This window comes from Drosophila tropicalis, unplaced genomic scaffold (assembly GCF_018151085.1).
Source record: "Drosophila tropicalis isolate 14030-0801.00 unplaced genomic scaffold, ASM1815108v1 contig_1190, whole genome shotgun sequence".
Lineage (NCBI taxonomy): Eukaryota > Metazoa > Arthropoda > Insecta > Diptera > Drosophilidae > Drosophila > Drosophila tropicalis.
Genome location: NW_027172561.1, coordinates 915,509 through 935,706, shown reverse-complemented (window position 1 = coordinate 935,706; position 20,198 = coordinate 915,509). Strand labels below are relative to the sequence as shown.

The window sequence follows — 20,198 nt, the reverse complement described above, 5'->3', positions numbered from 1 at the left end:
AAAATTTATTATTGTCATCTGTGGGCTGATTATTTCTTTTCAGTTTCTGCTTTCCTTCTTTTTTTTCGTTTTGTGCATTTCGCATTTCGTTTGTATAATTGATAGCGTAATCCAATTCAATTTTGGAATTCCAAACGAAACTTATTTAAACAAAATCCATCTATATTCCATTATAATCGGCATTAGATATTCATCGGATGGCGATAATTGAAATATATAAAGTTCTTAAAAAATGTTCATGCCTTATAATAACTTTCTATAGAATTTTCTTAAATGACAATTAAAAGTTATCTAAAAAAAAGCTATTCATTTGCTGTAAAAAGAAAGAGAGTTACAGTTAATGAATTTCAATTGCTTGCCAATTGATTGAGATCCTTGAAAAACCAAAAAAAAAAGGGACAAAAAAGGTTAATTTACCATCGATTCATTAAAACTTAAAGGATACTTTGCAACCGCTAATTTCTAAGTTATCTTTAAGTTTTTAATTTTAAGCAAAAAAACGATGAAGAAATGAAAACGAATTCTTAACGAAATGCCAACACCTTTTACATTCAAATCAAAGCATTTAGGGCAAAATGAAATGCCGCAACTATTTTGCATGCTCTCTTGTTGTTACAGAAATCAAAAAGGCCAAAACAACAACAACAAACAAAAACAAAACAAAAAAAAAATGGTTCAGCAAATTTATGCAAAAATGTTTTTGATGCCAAATCAAAATATGGCCAAGTTAGGTCACAAGAGTGTCGCGTGTCGTCTATCGCGTTTACGAATCCCAAAAATACTATGAAAAAACAGAGAAAAAAAAACCTGAAATGAAAGAAGCATTTTTATAAACTTAAAAGCGTTAAATGTCATTTACACAAAGTAACCCAAACCCCAAAAAAAAAAAAAATACACAAAAATTACCATACTCCTAAGCCCCTCACCTATCCAGAGCCAGCAGCAATTCGAAACTCGCAGCCCATAGAGTTAGCCGTTAGCCATTTATATGGCCAAATACAAAAAGAAGGAAAAAAAGAGGAAAAACTTTTTCACGCCATTTCACTTGGGCTGGAAAATGTTCGGTAAACATGCAAGGCAAATGGGAAAAAATTGTCATGGAAAAGAGAAATTTTTTGGTTTAGATTTATGTGTCAACAATGGAGGCGACAAATTAAGTTAAGCGTTTATTTCTATAGCCTATTTTATGGGGCTTTTCCCCCGCCCAAATATCAACCACGCCTAAGCTATTGTAATTGTAGTCATCGTTGTCGTGTTTACTGTTTTCTGTTTTTATTTTCTTTTTTTTTTTTTGGCATTGTCAACGCATTTGATTTGCCCAAGCGTAAATTGACAATTTTTATATTATATTATGCATATGTATGTGTGAATCTTTCTCTCTCCCTCTCTCTATGTTAGTGTGTGTGTCTGTGTGTGCCATGGCAGCAATGCAATACAAGTGGCATGCCACACTGCATTTTCTGTTTTAATAATGCAAAAATACAAATGCAAACATTTCCGCAGGGCTGTCATTGTCATTGGCTGGGGGATTCCATAGCATTTTAGCAGACAGTGGGGATTCGAGGATTCGAGGATTGGGTTATTGCAACAGTTGTGCCGACTGCGACAGTTTTATTGCATAAGACAACAGAAGTTAGTGGCACACACACGCAGACACACGCAGCGCCACAGAGGCAGGACCATGAACACGTGCATATGTCAATGTATTGGTATATTGTTATCTTCCATTCATTGTGTGTGTGTGTATGAAAGCATTTCGATCTGCAACATTTTCTTTTTTTTTATTGGGTCACACACACACACACACACATACACCCTCACCGGAAGAGAAGAAGGGGGATAGAACGAAATATGCGTGTATGACTGTAAACCACTTGAAAATTGTATTTTCATTTCAATTGTTTATTTATTGCCGCACTTGTTCGCATTCGATTTGCCATGCAATGCAAAAGGCAGCAGCAGAACCAAAAACCACAACAGCAACAACAACAACAACAGCAACAGCCAGCAAACAAACCAAACAATTCCAAAAAATACATTTCCCTGCATTTGAAATTCTTATTTAAAGCTTAAGAGCAAGTAGTAAACTAAATCTAATATAAATATAAATATAAATAGTTATATAGTTATTCAAACTCAAAACTGATCGAACAGGAATGCAGTAAGAAAATCACGAGGAAAATAAATCCTCCTGAAAGTGGGAAAGTTTTGATCGAGATGAAACAACTATATAATATGAATGTATATATAAAAGACTAAAACAAGGTTACATTTTGTTCGGGTTGAAATTAAGTGATGGCAAATAAACATCATTAATCAGCATATGAATAATCAAAATTGATCGATTATTAATCCTCATTTGAGTCAACTTAAAAGCTACAAGAAATGAACAAACAGTAGGGCTAATATATTAAGAGTATTTTAACTGACTTTACCTTGTATGTATATCGTACTCCATTGCTATATCAGTTTTAACAAAAACTGTTTTAACGGATTTAATAACTTTTAACTAAATGATTTTTGTGTATATTTCTCGTTTCTCTTCCCACAGTCCACAGTATTGATTGCCAGTGAGGCAGCGGCGGATTCACAACAGAACTCCAGCCAACCAAATGCCGTTGGCGGCGGCGGTGGAGGAGGAGGTGGAGGCGGCGGCGGAGGTGGCGGTAGTGGCAGTAGCATCGGTGGCAATTCACCCAGTTCACCAATCAGCAGCTCAGCACCGTCCAGTGTAACCGCATCGCAATCCACAGCAACCGCCGCCAATATAGCCACACTTAATGGCAGTGCCAATGATGGCAACATCTCAGGCAACACATCGCCCATAGCCAGCGGTGAGCCCTTGTTGCAAACGCCGCCCGCTGTCCAGCAGCAGCAGCAACAACAACAGCAGCAACAACAACAGTCGACACTCAACCTATGCAGCAGTCCACCAACAGCAGGGGCAGCAACATCAGTTACAGCCAGCTCTATAGCCACTGGAGCCTTGGCTGCAACTAGCAGTAGTGGAGTTGGTCTCTTGCCCACAGCTGGTTTGGATAGTAGTGCCAATGGTGCAGCGCAAGCAGCCGTCGCCGCACAGGCAGCAGCTGTTGCCGCAGCTGCAGCAGCCGCAGCAGCAGCCAGTGCTGGTACAGGGGGTGCTGGCGGACCCGGCGGTAATGGCGGTGGTGCTGGTGGAGCTATGGTGCCAGCAAGTACATCACAAGTGATTGCCCATCTTAATGCAGCAGCTGCAGCGGCTAGCGGCATTATGACCGCTTCAGTGCAATCACCCAATGTGGCCACTAGTCTGACCAGTGCTCTAGTCCCGGCTCAGCCGGTGTCATCGGTGGCCGCAGCTGTGGCGGCCGCTGCCTCCTTGGATGCCAAACATCAGCCAAAACGTCTGCATGTCTCCAATATACCATTTCGCTTCAGAGATCCAGATCTGCGTGCCATGTTTGGGGTGAGTATAAAGGCTGAATTATTATTGCCATTGCATTCTCATTTATTTTCTCATATAAATTTCAGCAATTTGGAACCATTCTGGATGTGGAAATAATATTCAATGAACGTGGCAGCAAGGTAAGTTTGCTTTTATTATGTCCTACCTCGTCCCCGACCCCGTCCGCCCCTCCTCATCCCAAAAACATTTTTGAATAAAACTATTCATCCTATTTGATGCCCACTGCTTCTGATGTTGCTTAGCCCGCGCCGCCTACCCGTTCCTTGAATCGAGTTAGACATTTTGCATTTAATTGTCGCACAATTCATTTAAATTATGCACTCGAAGCATACTCAAAGCCGGTGTGTTGAGATGAGCTAAGCTGATGCCTTTGTCCATTTTATCCATTCCATGTTGCCGGAGCAACTCAAACTCAAATGATAATGGCACATTATTCATTCAACTAGAGAGAAAGAATGTCTAAAGAGTGAAGAATACAAAAATAATTGCATAGTTACGGGCGTCATGACGGCTCCTACATACCTGCTGCTGTCATCTTTAAGAAAATTGTGCATAATTTAGATTGCCAACACCTTTTTCAATGGAAAAACGGGTGGCGGGGGGATTGGGCATGTGGCAGAGGCGTGGCATGGATGAAGAAGCATAAATGGAGCGGCAGGCGTCGGCCTGAAAGTCTAGGCTAAAAAGCACGTGCATGTTGTTGTCTTCGTCGTCGTCGTCGTCCTCGTCGTCGTTGTCCTTGTTGTCCTCGTCCTTAATAGCTCACCCCCAATATCTGCCAAAAAATAAAATTTAAATACTACAGAGAGAACAAATGGAAAGCATGTCCTTGGCCGCCATGTTGATGTAGCTTTTATACAATAAAAAAGAAAACTCTTTCTCTCACTCTCTCTCCCTCTCGTCCCCCCTCGTCTTTGTTCCTTTTAATTTTATCTACATATATATTATATTCATCTATATTTATAAGTATATATACCTACTCTAAATGTTTCTTTAATTGCATGTTTTGATTGCGATTGCCAGGGATTCGGTTTTGTAACATTCGCTAACAGCAACGATGCAGAACGAGCACGCGAACGTCTACACGGCACCGTGGTTGAGGGACGCAAAATCGAGGTGGGTGCATGCCAAAATCATATATATATAAATATATATAACTCTATACACACACACACACACACAACCATACACACACACACACACACACTTAAAGACAACCATTTGCCATTTGCTTATTTAAAATTGTCCTTTTTCACACGCCTTGTTAGCATAATTTTCGATTACTCGTGATTTTTAATCATTTACTCTTTATACTCTGATTGATTTTTAAATTATGCGCGCATTTTATTTGCCTTTCATTAAAAATGGGAAAAAAAGAAATTAATTACAATCGTTTCTTTCTTACGTTTGCGCTTTCTCGCTCCCCCTCTCACTCTCTTGGCTTCAGTTTTCATTAATGTTCAATGGTCAGCCGCAAATAATTGGCATTTAAAATATGCTGAAAATGTGCAAAGTATAGCTCATACTGATTGAACAGAACTCAACTCAACTGAACTCAACTCGTTTGCAACGAGTGAACCGGAGAGCTGGTTAAACAAATTAACTAAAGCCACACAAAAGGCTGCATCATTCAAAGTAAATTCATACGGAAATCGGCTCTCTAATTAAGCCATGGTCAACAGTTTTCGTCGACCATTTTTTTTTTTCTCCTTTTTTGTTTATTTTGTCCCGGAATTCCGTTCGAACAAAAAATTAATGCCAAAGAACGGAAAAAAAAACAGTCCAAACCAAAGCAAATAAAAGGCAAACATTCAATTCAAATGGAAAAATCATTCAGGAAATGCAACCGAAACTGTTCAAATAAGACTATAAAATTCACTGATTTCCGGTTTTTTAGCTTTCCATATGTTTTCACAAGAGAAAATCAAAATGAAAAACGGTATTTTGAAAGAGCCCAGGAAACGAATTTAAAGGTGTTATTTTCATGTCCCGAAAAATTACCAAAAACTTTACTAAGTGCAAATTTCTGACTAAACTAACTAACTAAATATTTTTAGATACCACGAAATCAAACAATCAAATAAAGAGACGAGAATGAAATGATGATGTGATTTAAACTTGTTTTAATAAATATTCGGTTGCACTTTCTGTTTAAAATGCTACACATGATCACACTTAGCACACACACGTACAAACATACTCACACACACACACACACACACACATACACTTATACATACATACATATACCCATTGAAAAGAAAAATTAAGAAATATTTGCATAATTGTTTACTAACTTTTAATATATATCCTCTCTTTCTTTCTCTGCCATTATTTCTCTCTATTTTTCTCTCTATATGCGACCTAATATATCTTTATATAAATCCAAAAAATAAAATTATCTCCATCACCAATAAAACAAAACCACCAAACAACCAATCAATCAACCACCACCAACCACAATCGCGCTGCAAATTTTTGAATTCTCGTTATCAATAACCAACAAACAACAAAATGTGAAGGTGAATAATGCCACTGCACGTGTACAAACCAAAAAAGTGACAGCAGTACCCAATGGTAAGTTATTCTAACACAATTCACACTCACCTACATCTGCCCCAACACATACAAACACATACCCACACACACTCATACATTTACCCATAGATATATAAAAGTTAAGTTTAGGCTATGTAACGAAACAAGTTTAAGTGTTGAACAAAGAAATGCAATTACGCCTTGCAACGGGGGCAACGAAAGCAGCAACAGCAGCAACACTAACAACATTAGCAACAGCAGCAACTACAACAACAACAGTAGTACAATAAAACTTCAACAAAAAACTGCCATAACATTTGACTGGCCATTGCTGCTGCTGTTTCTTTTCTTCTTGTCCATGTTGTTGTTGTTGTTGTTGCTGTTGCTGCTGTTGTTTCTTTAAAGTTTTGTTTAACTTTTCACATCAACCAACAAAATAGAAAAACAAAAACAACAAACCAAAAAAAATAAAGTCCAACTAAGAAACGTACAACAAAAAATCACAAGAAAAGTGAAACAAAACAAAAAATTTTGAGTTGCCAAGCAAACGTTTCATCTAATGAAAATGTTTCTTTTCTAACCACCCACCACTACCCACACCCATTAGCACCACCAGTTTACACATACTCCCTTCTCATGGTTAGTTCATTTACTCCCCTTTCCCGTCGCCCCAAAAAAACAAAAGGGAAGAAACACTCTCGTTCGTTGCTTTGCGCTGCATTGTTTTATATACTAAGTATTCTCCTATGTATGTATGCCAAGGTGCCAAGTAAGGCAATCTAACAATTAATAGAAGTTTTGCCAAACTGCCAAACCAAATAAAAAAAACCGAAAACAAAAACAAACATCATAACTAAAGCAAACTAAAACTAAACAAGCTAATAATTAATTTTTTATTCCACTAATTCGTGATTTAAGTTTTAATGTGTGTTATCTTCGGTTACATTGAACGATTAATGATAATGATTATTGAAAATGATGATAATGATGACGATGACTGCTGATTCAATATTGTTTTTTTTTTTTTTATATTTATTTATCTCAAATCAACCACCAACCCAAACCACACAGTTGTACTGACCAAAGATGGTGCCATACCGGCCCCAGCTCTAGGTGAGCCATGAAAAAATGAAAAATACAAAAAAAAATACCAATACAAATGCATGAATTTCGTAATGTGCTTGCCTGCGCCTCAGCCTCTCTAGCCGCACGCCACTCTCACTCTAAATCTATTTCCAAAATGAATTAGAATTAAACAACATAACTAAATGTAATGATTGAAAACGCAGCTACCCCCGAAAAAATAATTCAACCAAAAATTAATCAAATGGCATGTTGCACGTTGTCCAAACTGTTGTTGCCATGCCCAAACAAACAACCCAAGAAATATTGGCTAAAAGAACCAAACCAAAGCAAAGCAAAATCTCTTTTTTGTTATTTTTATTTTTTTGTGTGTTTTTTTTTTTTTTTTTAGAACCACCAGCATGCAAATATCAAAGAGAGGAAAAATAGTTTTCGAAAAAATTTTGAAAACTTTCTTTTCACTTACATTTTAATACATATACATTTTGTTCTTTTTTGTTGTTTGTGTGTGTGTGTGTGTGTGTGTGTGTGTGTGTAAATTAGGACTCCAAACCAAGTTGTGTGTGCAGCAGTACCTTCATATATCTTAACTTAATCTTAATCCAATCTGGTCTCTTTCACTCTTTTAGTATTGTGGCCTGGCCTCCTTTTGCTTGTTCATTTTAAAGTTTATTCAGTTAGAAGTTCTAAGATATTTACTATACCATTTTGCAGTTTCGCACAATTTCATTTGAAGTTGCGGCAACAAAATAAAAGAAAAGCAGAGGAAACTTTATAAAGTCGTATCAAAAAGAAGACTGCAAGAAAGTTTTCTAATGTCTCCCTTTGCCCTTCCTCATGCCACCACAGCATCGAATCCAAGCAATGTAGAATAAATAATACTACTGATTAAATCGTCTTCGTTTTTTTTTTTTTCTGTTTGCCATTAAAAAGTATTCACAGCAGAAAATCTATACTTTAGTTTCTCTCAATACGATAAGCCGCTTACAAACCAAACCAAACCAAACCGAACCAAAAACCATGCCAGACCAAACCAAACCAAGCAGGGCCAGACCTAAAGGAAGGATGACTGACTTCATTTAATACCAAGCAGCAAAAGCGGCTCACTCAACTCCATTACTAGGTGGGAGAAAGGGGGTTGGGCAAGGAAGTTGTTCCCCAGTGGTTGCATATCCTTTTGCTGATGCAAAATGCTTTTGTATTGCCAACAAAACTTCAAGCACAAAACGAAAGAATGAACAACACGCCAACATTATGAAACAAGACGAAGGAAGCAGCAGCAGCAGCAGCAGGTAAACTGGAGATGAAGAAGCATTTGCCTTTGGCCTTTTTAGATCGACCACCGTCTTATGGATGTTGGACCCTCTTTTCTCTATATTCTTGGCCTCGTGCACGTAATGCGCTTCATTTGCCTTGCACTAAATGCTGCTGCTGGAGAGCAGATGGCTCTGGTCGTCAGAAAGAGTGTGGCTAAAGTCAGAGTCAGTCACTGGATATTATGGACATGAGCAGAGGCAGCAGTCACTTTATCACGTTTCGAACAGGCTTCTTTTGCATGGCAAATCGCTTGAACCATTACCAGGATGTCATGGTAGGGAATAGGATGGAATGGCATGGCATAGGATGTGGTTGGAAGAGGCGCTCACTCTCACGTCGTCTTGATCCTGGGCCAGATAGATAGCTAGATAGACAGGCAGAGGCAGTCAGGATAATTACAAATAAACCACAAAGTTGCAAACATGTTGCACACACTCGCACACATATGAACACATAAATTTAGAAAAACCGAAAAAAAAAAACTAGAAGGCAAATGTGAAAAGAAAAGAAAAAGTTTTCCTAGTTTTCCCAGGCAGGCAAAGCCAGCAGCAGTTATCCTGCTGAGGGGCACCCTTGAGGCCGCGCCACAGAAACGTTTTATTTTGTTGCTCTGTGTTGTTATGTCTTATGCAAATGTAAGCCCCCCAAACCCCACTTTACCCCAACACCTTCTCACTCACACACGCACACTCTCACACACACACAAACTCTCTCCGTACACTTTGTGCATTTTGAAGAAAGTTTGTACTGTATATGCTGATTTCCACGCTGCACGGCATCAACCCAACTATATATACCATATATATTCCTGTTCCTTTTTCTGTTCAGTTCGGTTCTTCTTTTTTTTCCCCTTTTGCCTTGATCCTTTGACATGTTAAACTTAATGCGCCTTTATGTCGTTCTTACTGCTTCTGGAACCCAACCCAGCATTACCATCGCCTCTACTGTCTGTCTCTCCGGCTGTCTCCTGTATCTTGTCTTCTGTCTGCTGTCTCCTGTGTTGGGCTCCACATCACATGGTGGGGTGTCAGTTGCTCTTCCTCTCTGACATGTCTTTAACGGAGTTTCTTTTTTTTGTGGTTACTTATTTTGCCATTTTGTTCTCTAAATTTACATAGCATTCAGATGATAGACAAAGAAGGTGAAGAATGAAGCTGATTGCCTGCTCATCCAGGCATTCGATTAAGTGAATAGATGAATATAAGGATAAGTTTCCATGCAACGAATATGTAATGCTCTTGGCTAGATAAACATCCATTAGTGATTTATATATACCTATCCAATGTAATGTTTTACATAAAGGTGAACTAATCATTGATGTAGCTTTGCAACAAATATTTTTAATAAACTATTTTCTTGCAACAATTTGCACCACTAAACGATATAGAGTTATATAAAAGACCTATATCAATATATACAGTAGTAGTTAGATACTCATGTTTGGACAAAATTAAAATCGTCAATGTACCTACTTCTAAAATTAGGATAGTTAATGCAATTTCTAAACTATTTAACACAAGTTGGGCAAGGAAGAACAAAAGCTTAACTATGTGTAGTATAATTTGGCGACTTCTTTTACAATTTGAATGGAACATGCATGATGATGATGTCATTGATGACACCCTGTTAGATTTTCCCTGTCCATGTCGAATATTTACAGAACTACAGAAACTTTAATTTAATGATTTTAATGGCTTACACACCCTTACATGTGTCCATATAAAGATATATTTATATACATACTTATGATTAGTTTTGGCCAAGCTGGGCAAACAAATCCATTTTATTTTTGTTGCATACTTTTGTGAGCAGCATGCCCGTTCCCCCTCAGAAAATGTATATCAAACTCCAAAATCAAGAACAAATGTAAAACAAAAGTTAGCATGTCACAGAAATAAACAAAACACTTGATTTGTTTATATATACATATATATAACCCCCAATATATATAATATAATAGCTAAGTACATTTACTACATACATATTTAAGCACTAGAAAATCTTGTAACTACCTATATATACATACATACATACCTTTATATATATACTTATATATACATATACATATAATATAGAGCTGCACGTTTTTGATGTGCCTAAGAAAATGAACTTCAATTTGTTTATGTCCAGCATTAGAAAATGAACTAATTAATTTAAAACTAATGCAAATATTTTCTCTTGCCTTTTCCATGCCACAAACAACAACAATGCAAATACAACAACAACAACAATTGTAAATGAATTACTTCAAAATGTGCTACAGTCTGCGTACAATGGCCAGAAGGTAAGCGTTTTGTCAACTATATTTTGTAAATCTCACAGATATACATACATATATCTTTTCTGGTTTTTTTTTTCCGTATTTTATGTACATATGTATTTATTGCCTGCTATATTATGTTATAAATTTTTGCAAATAATCTACAACATTCCGAGACAAAAACAAATATGCAAACAGAGACATCAATAAGTCTATACAATATATATATATCATATATATATTCACATATATGTAACTATTTCCATATGTGTATATACATATGTATATGTATATTCTCTTTTTTTACTTGTTTTTTTTTTATGTTATGCAAAACCACATAGCTTATAAGAAAACGATACAAGGAATATTACTAGTATATAAGTTCTGAAGAGATCCGAAACGATGGAATAGGATATGAAATTACCTACATACATACATACATACTTATATATACCTACATATAATATAATCAGACAGGGGTTATAATATATATATGCAATACTAAGTAACTATTTTATATACATACATACATAAACATACAAACATACATACATACATACATAACATACCTTCTCGTACGTGTTACTACAACAATATTTATTTAGGGCTGGTCGTTGTCAACGTATTGTCCTCGTCGTTGGGTTTAGTTAGAGCATAAAGACAAACATCATCATCAGCGACAGCAGCAGCAGCAGCTAAAACAAAATACGCAGCAGAATCAGCCAGGTCAAAGTTTATGAAATTGTCACGATTTTTTCCCAATGGCATTTATGCAAAGTATTTAAATTTTAATTTTTGCATAGTTTTTATATATTGTTCTGCATTTGTTTTTTCTTTTCCTTTGATTTAATTACTAGGACTTACAAGGAATTTGCATTTAAAAAAAAATTGTGGCTATTGAAATATTTTAATAGCTGTTTGTAATTGATTAAGTTGTTGTTTAGTTCTACTTCTTCTATATTATCTTTTGTTTTTGTCTGATTAGTCATACATATTTTGATGCGAACGAATTGAAAAGCAATAGTAAAAAGTATAAGCCACATTAACTATAACCCGCTCGTTGTATCTACCTACCCAACCCGCCCGACCCCTCTGCCACCCAGTTCAGTTCTAAAGCAGGCGCGTTGCCAATTTTTCTATTTCTAGTCTTGATAATGTGATAATGATATTGATATTGATAATGATAATGATACCGATACTGATAATGATGATGAGAAATTCTTGCGATTATAATAATGATGGTTATGAATTTTTAGCATATTGCGGCTGTGTTGTCTTATGCATAATTACCTTACATTATATATATATATATATATATAAAAGATATTATATTATATTGTATCCATTTTATCTATTTATCTCTATCGCTCTATCTCTCTATATCTATCTAATGTATCTTGTTTAACCAAGTTTTGTGTTTTTTTTTGTTAGTATGTGCCGTTTCCTTTAATTTTATTTATCCTTTTCCTTTTCCATTTTATGTTGCTTAAGACTTTCAATATATATTTTCCTTTCCATTTTATTTAGTTTCTTATTATTGCCTTTTGGTCTGAACACGTCTGAATTGTTAATTTAGAGTAAAAAAAAACAAAAACATTATATACTCGTAACTGTACTCCTCATATGGTTAATCTCCTAACTGGCGCGGTATTCAATCAAACTATATAATTCGGTACGATTCAATTCAATTTAATTGAAGTCAGTTTAAACAGTTAAACTTAGCACTTAGATCTAAGATGAAATGAAATAAAAAATTGACTCGCCTCGCCTCGTCTCGCTACGTCTGCGTTCTCTCACTGCATCCAAAAACCACTTTGATATGTATATATTAAAATTTACACACACACACAACACACACACGCACACACCGACAAACTCTCTCTCCATCATCTAAGATCAATTAATGAAATGAAACAAAATTTATAATCAACTCATACATATGTGACAACTAAAGGTTATCGCCTCCCAGTGGCTGCCGGCTGGCCATTTTTGGGTGCACCCGTGGGTGCTGGAGGGCCAACCTTGACGCCAGTCCCTGTACCGATGCCCATGCCCATATCCTGCGCCATGCCAGTGCCAACTCAAGGGCAAACCGCAGCGAATTCAACGGCTAATACGGCTGCTGTTGCCGCTGCAGCGGCAGCTGCTGCCCATGCAGCGACGACGCCCATTGTTTTAGCGCCACGCCCACCAACGCATAACAATAGTATGCCAACAGCAACAGCAGCGCCCACAGCAGCAACGACACGGCGGAGGTATTACCACAACAACAACAGCTACATCTACAAAAATCCATTAAAATTCTATTTGTGTGTGTGAAGAAAGGGAGAGAGAGAGAGAGAGATCACAAAAAAGGTGGCGCAACAAAAAATACGAATTCAAAAATTGATCAACAATAAACAGATACACACACACCCACACAGAGATCCACACACAGACACACACACAAGTGCAACTCCAAGTACAGTAACAGTAAACGTAACCGTAAACAATAACAGTTATGTCCCAAATCTAAAACTCAATCAAACAGTCACAGTCAAATCTTTTTAGCTATGAGAATTCTGTACCATAATATTGTCAATGTTTGTTGTCTTGTTTCTCTCTTTTGGTTTTTAAGCATTTGGGTTTTAAAACAAAATAAAATACCTACTCTATATATCTCGTATATTGCATACTTTTTGGCGCCCTTGAGATTGCATTGATTCAACGGCTAGGCACATCCACACACACACACACACACGCATACACTCATACTCGCCAATACACACCTGACTCAGCGGCAACTATGCGAATTTGTAGTCTGTAATTACATAGTTGTTAAGTAATGACAAGGATTTAGCAATTAACTGTTAGTTTATATATATATATTTATACATACATACATACATATATAGTATATCTGGTAGAACAAAGAAGAAAATGAACGAATTTTAATGCCCAGCAACGATTCTGTTAAGACCTTTTGTTAATTCACTCGCTGTCTGGTCTCTTAGAGCAAAACGAAACTCCTTTTTAGCAAGCCATCATCTCTCTGATTCTCTTTTTCTCTGCCTCTTTAAAATATGCCTAACAAATTAAGCTCTTTTTCTCTGTCGTTTGTTATAAAAACACATACATCTTGTTTAAATATCGTTTTCTTTTATCCTACGTTTGGCAGTCTTTTGCACGTTTTTTTTTTTTTTTGTGTTCCGTTTCCTGATTTTCCAACATCTATTAAGCATTCAAGCAAAACTCTTTCCAAAAATCGAAAATTAAACGTTAGAGAATACAAATTTGATTAATTTACCATTCCAATACATCCATCCATACATACGTACATACATACATGAATTCATCTATAGAGATAGAAAATTATTCAAAAATGTCGAAATATTTGCAATTTTCAATTTTATTGCATGTTACGTGAAAAAGTTTTGCCATTCCTTTAATTGTATCATGCCAAACTCGTTTTAGTTTTTGTCCCGCCTTCTATCTTGTGCATATGTCTGTGTGTGTGTGTGTGTGTGTGTGAAAATTAACATAGAATATTGAACAAATTGAAATTAAAATCCGATGAAAAGAGTTGGAAAAAAAGTCTAACCAATTGGAGGTAGAGCCCACAACCAACCACAATGATAAAATTTTGTTGTGAGCTAATAATTTGCATACAAATATCGCAAATCGAATTTTTAATTGCAAACAAATTTTCAATTTTATCACTCGAACTCGAATTTGAAATTTGCCTATAAACACACTCACACACACGCAGCGCATACACATTTCAATTATAATTTTTGTGCAGATTTTCAATCAAAGGTGGTCGACGGAAACCCGGGTCCAAAAATTTGCAGGGTAACTGTTTCCGTTTCACGCACTCATTTATACAATTGTATGTACCACCTGTGTGTGAGTGTGCTCTGTTGTCATGCTATGGCTATCAATTATTATCGGCCATTCGATTCTCTGCATTCCTGGTTGGCTTTTGCGGCTTTTTGGCCAGAAAATTGTTAATTATGAAGCATATCAATTCGGTTATCAATTGAGTGAGAAACCGCGCAGAATTTATGCATAATTGAATGCATCCGATACATATATGTACATACATATGTACATACATAAATACCCATGTGCGTATACAGAAATTAATTAAAATCGGTTTAAAATAATTATAGAGCAATGCAAATCTTTAATTATGAGCAGCATATTTGAAATTACTTGAGTATATTGAATGTGATGCATTGATAGATTGTTGCAACTGTTATCGATAAATATTTGCATTGCAAACTATCGAATATAATCAAAAATTTGTATTGTCAGTAATTTGTTTTATAAATAAATTATATAATAATGCAACAGGACAATCGAATTCATAAAAAAGAGAAACGACAATCGAATATTGATAAAATATCGATAATATACAAAAATTGAACGTTTTCTAATTGATTATATTCGCAAAATCTTGTATCTTGTTTGCAAAAGTTTCTTGGTTTATTAAAACTAAAAATCGGTATTGTTATCGATAAATAGACCTTAATTTGTTTTATCCTCCAATAAAAAGTAATGCAACACGGCATTCAAGTTATTATAAACGATTGAAAATACCGACTACAGAATTGAAATCAGACTCCATTTGGGAAATCTTTCATCTTAGAGGTAAACCATATGCATAGAAATGTTTAACAGGGGAACACACACAATCTAGCGCTTACATATGTATACGTATATAAATATCGAGACCTCTCTTCCCTCGTATGCCCTTGGAAAATGACACTCTAACCCTTATGTAAAAATTGGTTCTGCATTTAGCATACACTCGTATAAATATTTTCTTTAAACCTATAGCATAATGAATAAATATATTTCTGCTAGTTCCTATTATTGTATAATACTATAAGAAAAGGTGAACGGTTTAAATTTAACTTGGTTCAATTTGATTGCTTTTTACACACACACACATATATATATATATATATAAACACAGTTTTCTAACCAACAACAAGAAATGCAATGAGTTTTCATTTATGTTGTTTTTTTTTTGTGTTCTTTTATTTAGGTCTTGAAGCATAATTGTAATTGAAATACTATATACCTATTTATATATCTATATAAATCTACTATAAATGTATGGCCAAAGCATACTAAAAGAACGATCTAATGTTTCCTTTATTCCGTATTGTTGATGAGCTCAAATAAAATTATATATAAAAACCAATAAAACACACATACATACATTCATACAAACTTATAATATATAATATTTAAAACAAACAACTGCAATATAAAGTGCAACAATTAAGTAGCATTTCTTGGTAATTGAGTGTGCTCTAATGTTAAAGTATTTATGTTTCTCGAAATGATTACCCATTTTTAATATATTTTACTTTGATGTATATCTATATACGTACGTATATAGATGTATTTGAATTATACACGTATGTCTTATGTATTGTTATATGTATATAAAATCATCGCAGCGCTAAATATATATATATATATATATAAAACCTATCGAAAAAATCAAAACAGTTACCACATAATAATGCCTAGAATTTGCCTTATACATATATATTTTATACCACTTAAATATTATCACACTCACACGCACACACACATATGCGTGTATGTGTGTGTCTGTGTGTGTGTGTATATATTTATATATCTACATACATATATATTTACTTATATAAAAAGAGAGAAAACTAACCGCATGCGTTTTATGTTCTTTTCTTTTCCTTTTTCTACTTTTTGCACACGAATACAAACAAAAACAAACAAACAAACTATACAATCACACATACACCCGACACAAATACACACACACACACACTGGTAAAATTGTTGTGTAAAATCGTTACGAAAAAAAAAAAAAAAAAAAAACCACACACACACACACACACACACACTCACACTCAAAACAAAACTAAAAAACCAAACCGAAATACCGAAAATATTAATTTTTGGTTACGCCAACACAAACCCTCCCGTCCGTCCCCGCCCCCCATTTCACGTTACGCCACACAGCCGCCGTAGCTGCCGCCGCTGCCATGCGTGGAGTTACCATACAACGTGGACACGTGGGCGTGGTCGGTGCCACACCCTATCATCATCCCCATCATCCGCACCATCATCCAGCGCTGCTGGCAGCCTCCGCTGCCGCGGCCCAACAGCAGCAACAACGTCAAGTGGCCGCCGCCGCCGTGGCCGCAGCAGCCGCCCAACAGCAGCAGCAACAGCATCAACAACAGCAACAGCATCAACAGCAACAACAGCAGCAACATCAACAGCAACAGCAGCAGCATCACCAACAGCAGCAGCAGCAACACCAACAGCAGCAGCAGCACCAACAACACCAGCAACAGCATGCTGCAACAGTCGCTGCCGTTGCCGCAACGCATCCGCATGCCGCCCATGCATTGGCCCCACAATTGGCGCAATTGCAGCCAGCCCTGCAAGCGGTGGCAGTGCCCACAGCCGCTGGAACGGCTGCTGCTGCTGCTGTTGCCCAGCAACACTCGGCCCTGCAGCAATCGTTGGCCGCTGCGGCAGCTGCCCAAAATCCTGCCGGTGTGGCCAGCAATCAGGCGAGTGCTGCTGCAGCCGCTTATGCGGCACGTCTATCGGCGGCAACGGCCGCATCCCAAACGCCGGCCGCTGCTGCTGCGGCTGCTGCTTCCATGGCAGCGTCGGCCAATGCGGCCAACAATGCTGCCGCTTTGCATGGATTTGCGCCGTAAGTAGAAGAGTCCTTCTTCGTTACCGTCAGTCAATCAGTCAATCGGTTTGTCATTCTGTCGGCGTCGCCATTGCCCAGAATAGCGCACAGATTAGCTGATGCGCTGTTCCTTAGTTGTGTAATAACTTGCATTTTTTCTCTCTCTAATATTAGTTTGCGATCGAAAGAACAAAAACATTTTTTTGAATGTAGTTTTAGCGCACTTTACTTCTTCTTCTTCTACTACTACTAATACAACTAAATTACTCTTTATTTTTAGTTAAACATTATTGTTTTCTAATTATGTTTGTGTCTACAGATACTCTTTCACACACTGACTCACTCAGCGCACACACACACACACACAATCACATACACGCTCTCCAAAGTATGATCATCGTGTAAACCCGTGCTTAAAAAATGATAATGTTCATAGCTTTTAACCATGTTTATCCATTTCTCGCTCTCTCTCTCTCTCTCATGTTGGCGAATAACTGCATATATATATATTAACTATATGTATATATATAAATTTATACATATGTACTTATTGTTTTCTATATTTTGGTCTTTTAGAGTGCGTAAAGTTTTATACTCTGTATATCCTACGACTTGCCTTAACTGATAAATAATACTTTTGCCATTCTCAATATAGATACATATATATTTATATCGAACTCTCTTTTTATATATAGACTGGATAGAAGCAAGCTGCAACCAAAATAAAAAAGCACGCTAAATTATACACAAACATACATCCACACATACATACATAAGTACATGCATACATATATATATACAAGAAACTGCATTAGAGAATTATTAACTGAAAGCAAGAGTTAATATGATATTTATATAGTTTTTGTTTTGTTTGGCCATGTTGATTCTGTTTTTACTTTTTTTTTTTTTGTTTTGTACATACAAACATAAATATAAATTTACATATACAAAATATATAGTGAAATATATTGTGTAACACTAGGCGTATGAGCAATTCGAGTATGATTGACTCTCTTTCGCTCTCTCTCTCTCCTTATTTTCTTTATAAATTTCATTCATTCAACTAAACGTTGGCGCCTTGTGTGCATGTTTTTCTTACCAACAACAACAACATTCTTGATTTATCCTATACACATACATACACACATAGCCAAACATAGACACATACTTTCTTTATGGCTGCCATTCTATACTTTTCACATTCCCTACGACTCCTGTTTCTTCTCTTTATCTTCTACCAACGCACACACTTTCGCCATGGCCGAATGAATGAGATGACTTACATATATCTACGTATCTACCATATATTTTCATATACTTATATAAAAATAATCAAAACCCAAATCGACCAAAACTAATTTAGCTAGGTGCATGTGTGTCTGTTCTGTCTATACAACAACAACAAACAAACAATTATAATACTAAAATCAAGAAAGCAAGTCTTAAATGTAGTATCGGGAAATGGAATGCCAAAATAAGTATGTTTTGCGGTTGATTCAATAACTTTTCTTTGTTCTCTTTTGAGTTTTCATTTAATCAATTAAAATAAATGCCCCAAAACCTAAAACCTAAAAAAACTTTTTTTTCAAACGAATCAAAGCAGTGATGCCTCGTTGTCAATTGCCGCATTAGGCAGAAAATAGCGTTATTAGGAGATTGAAAAGAAAGCAATAAGAGAAAGAATTTTTTTTTTTTGTTTTTTTTCGTTTGTTTTGGTTAAGAAGTTGTAGGAATTTTGTTAGACTTTTACTTACCTACTTTATTTAGGTTAGGCCTAAAAAATGAGCACACAAAACACAACAAACCTCCAATGACCCTTTCCTCAACCAATCAGCCGCTAATCACTTACTTACCCATTCAATACAGAGACACACTCACACACACACACACACACACAGATTGTATTTTTACCGTTTTATTGACAGTTTTCATAGATCCCTCTCTACCTGAACTACCGAACCCACTTGCAAAGACCTTCTATCTATACCCCCTTCCCCCTCTACACAAATCACACAAGTGCGTTAAAAATTTAACAAAAATAAAAAAAATGAGAAAAATTACAAAAAAAAAAAAAGGGATTAAAAATAATTAAAAAGTGATCAATTTTTGAATTTTGCTCTTAAGTGCCTGAAAAAACTTCCTTCCACATACAAATAACTATGAAAGTTCAGTCAAAGTAATAAACTATAGTTATAAATTTTAACTGAACTATCATTTCAAATGAGATCAAAAACAAAATCCAACAACAAACTTATCAACAAGCCTGGTTATTAATACATTTTCTTTATCTTTTCTTCCCACTTTGCCATTACCAATTATTTTGCCTTACCAATAGTGTATACTATGATCCCTTCTTAGCAGCTGCTGCAACCGCTGATCCAAATCTACGCTTCCAGGTGAGTTAGAAGCACTTTTAATTGCAAATACCTATTTATTGTAGCCCTAAGTAAGTTTCTTTAAGTTTTAGCATTTAATAGGGTAATTTTTTTATTATTTATTCTAAGGCTAGCTTAACTAACTTTCTTTCGTTTTAAATGTCCGCTACAAATATATATATATATACATATAAATCTACCCTTCTATCTGTCTATCTATCTCTTAAACTATATATACATATCATTATTATATATAAATCTTACAGGCAGCCAAACCGGTCACTGAAGTTCCAGCCGCTCAGCCAGCCGCCATATTAAATGTAATAAAACCCATTCAAATTAATATGCTATTTCAAAAGAAAAAAAAACAACAACATCCAAAAGCAGAAACTATTTTTTCTTTCTTTCTCTCTCTCTGTCTCTAAATATATATAAAAATATTCTTTCATACATATTTTTTTTTTTTTTGTTTTTTTTTTTTTTTGA

At 35.9% G+C, this 20,198-nt stretch overlaps 1 protein-coding gene across 23 annotated transcripts in view; it reads left to right on the top strand.

Moving 5' to 3' along the window:
* Rbfox1 (RNA-binding Fox protein 1) overlaps nt 1–20,198 on the top strand; it is a 150,754-nt gene that overhangs the window by 120,054 nt on the left and 10,502 nt on the right. For 8 of the 23 annotated variants that reach the window (XM_068294142.1, XM_068294132.1, XM_068294102.1 and 5 more), the window contains 9 exons: nt 2,552–3,448; nt 3,514–3,567; nt 4,472–4,564; nt 5,971–6,025; nt 7,058–7,099; nt 10,650–10,670; nt 16,647–17,355; nt 19,673–19,733; nt 19,979–20,032. In XM_068294142.1, the coding sequence (XP_068150243.1) occupies nt 2,552–3,448; nt 3,514–3,567; nt 4,472–4,564; nt 5,971–6,025; nt 7,058–7,099; nt 10,650–10,670; nt 16,647–17,355; nt 19,673–19,733; nt 19,979–20,032 (1,986 nt within the window). Of the gene's footprint in view, nt 1–2,551; nt 3,449–3,513; nt 3,568–4,471; nt 4,565–5,970; nt 6,026–7,057; nt 7,100–10,649; nt 10,671–12,600; nt 12,902–16,646; nt 17,356–19,672; nt 19,734–19,978; nt 20,033–20,198 lie in introns of all 23 variants that reach the window. The other 15 variants (XM_068294173.1, XM_068294145.1, XR_011032989.1 and 12 more) reach the window with 10 other exon arrangements.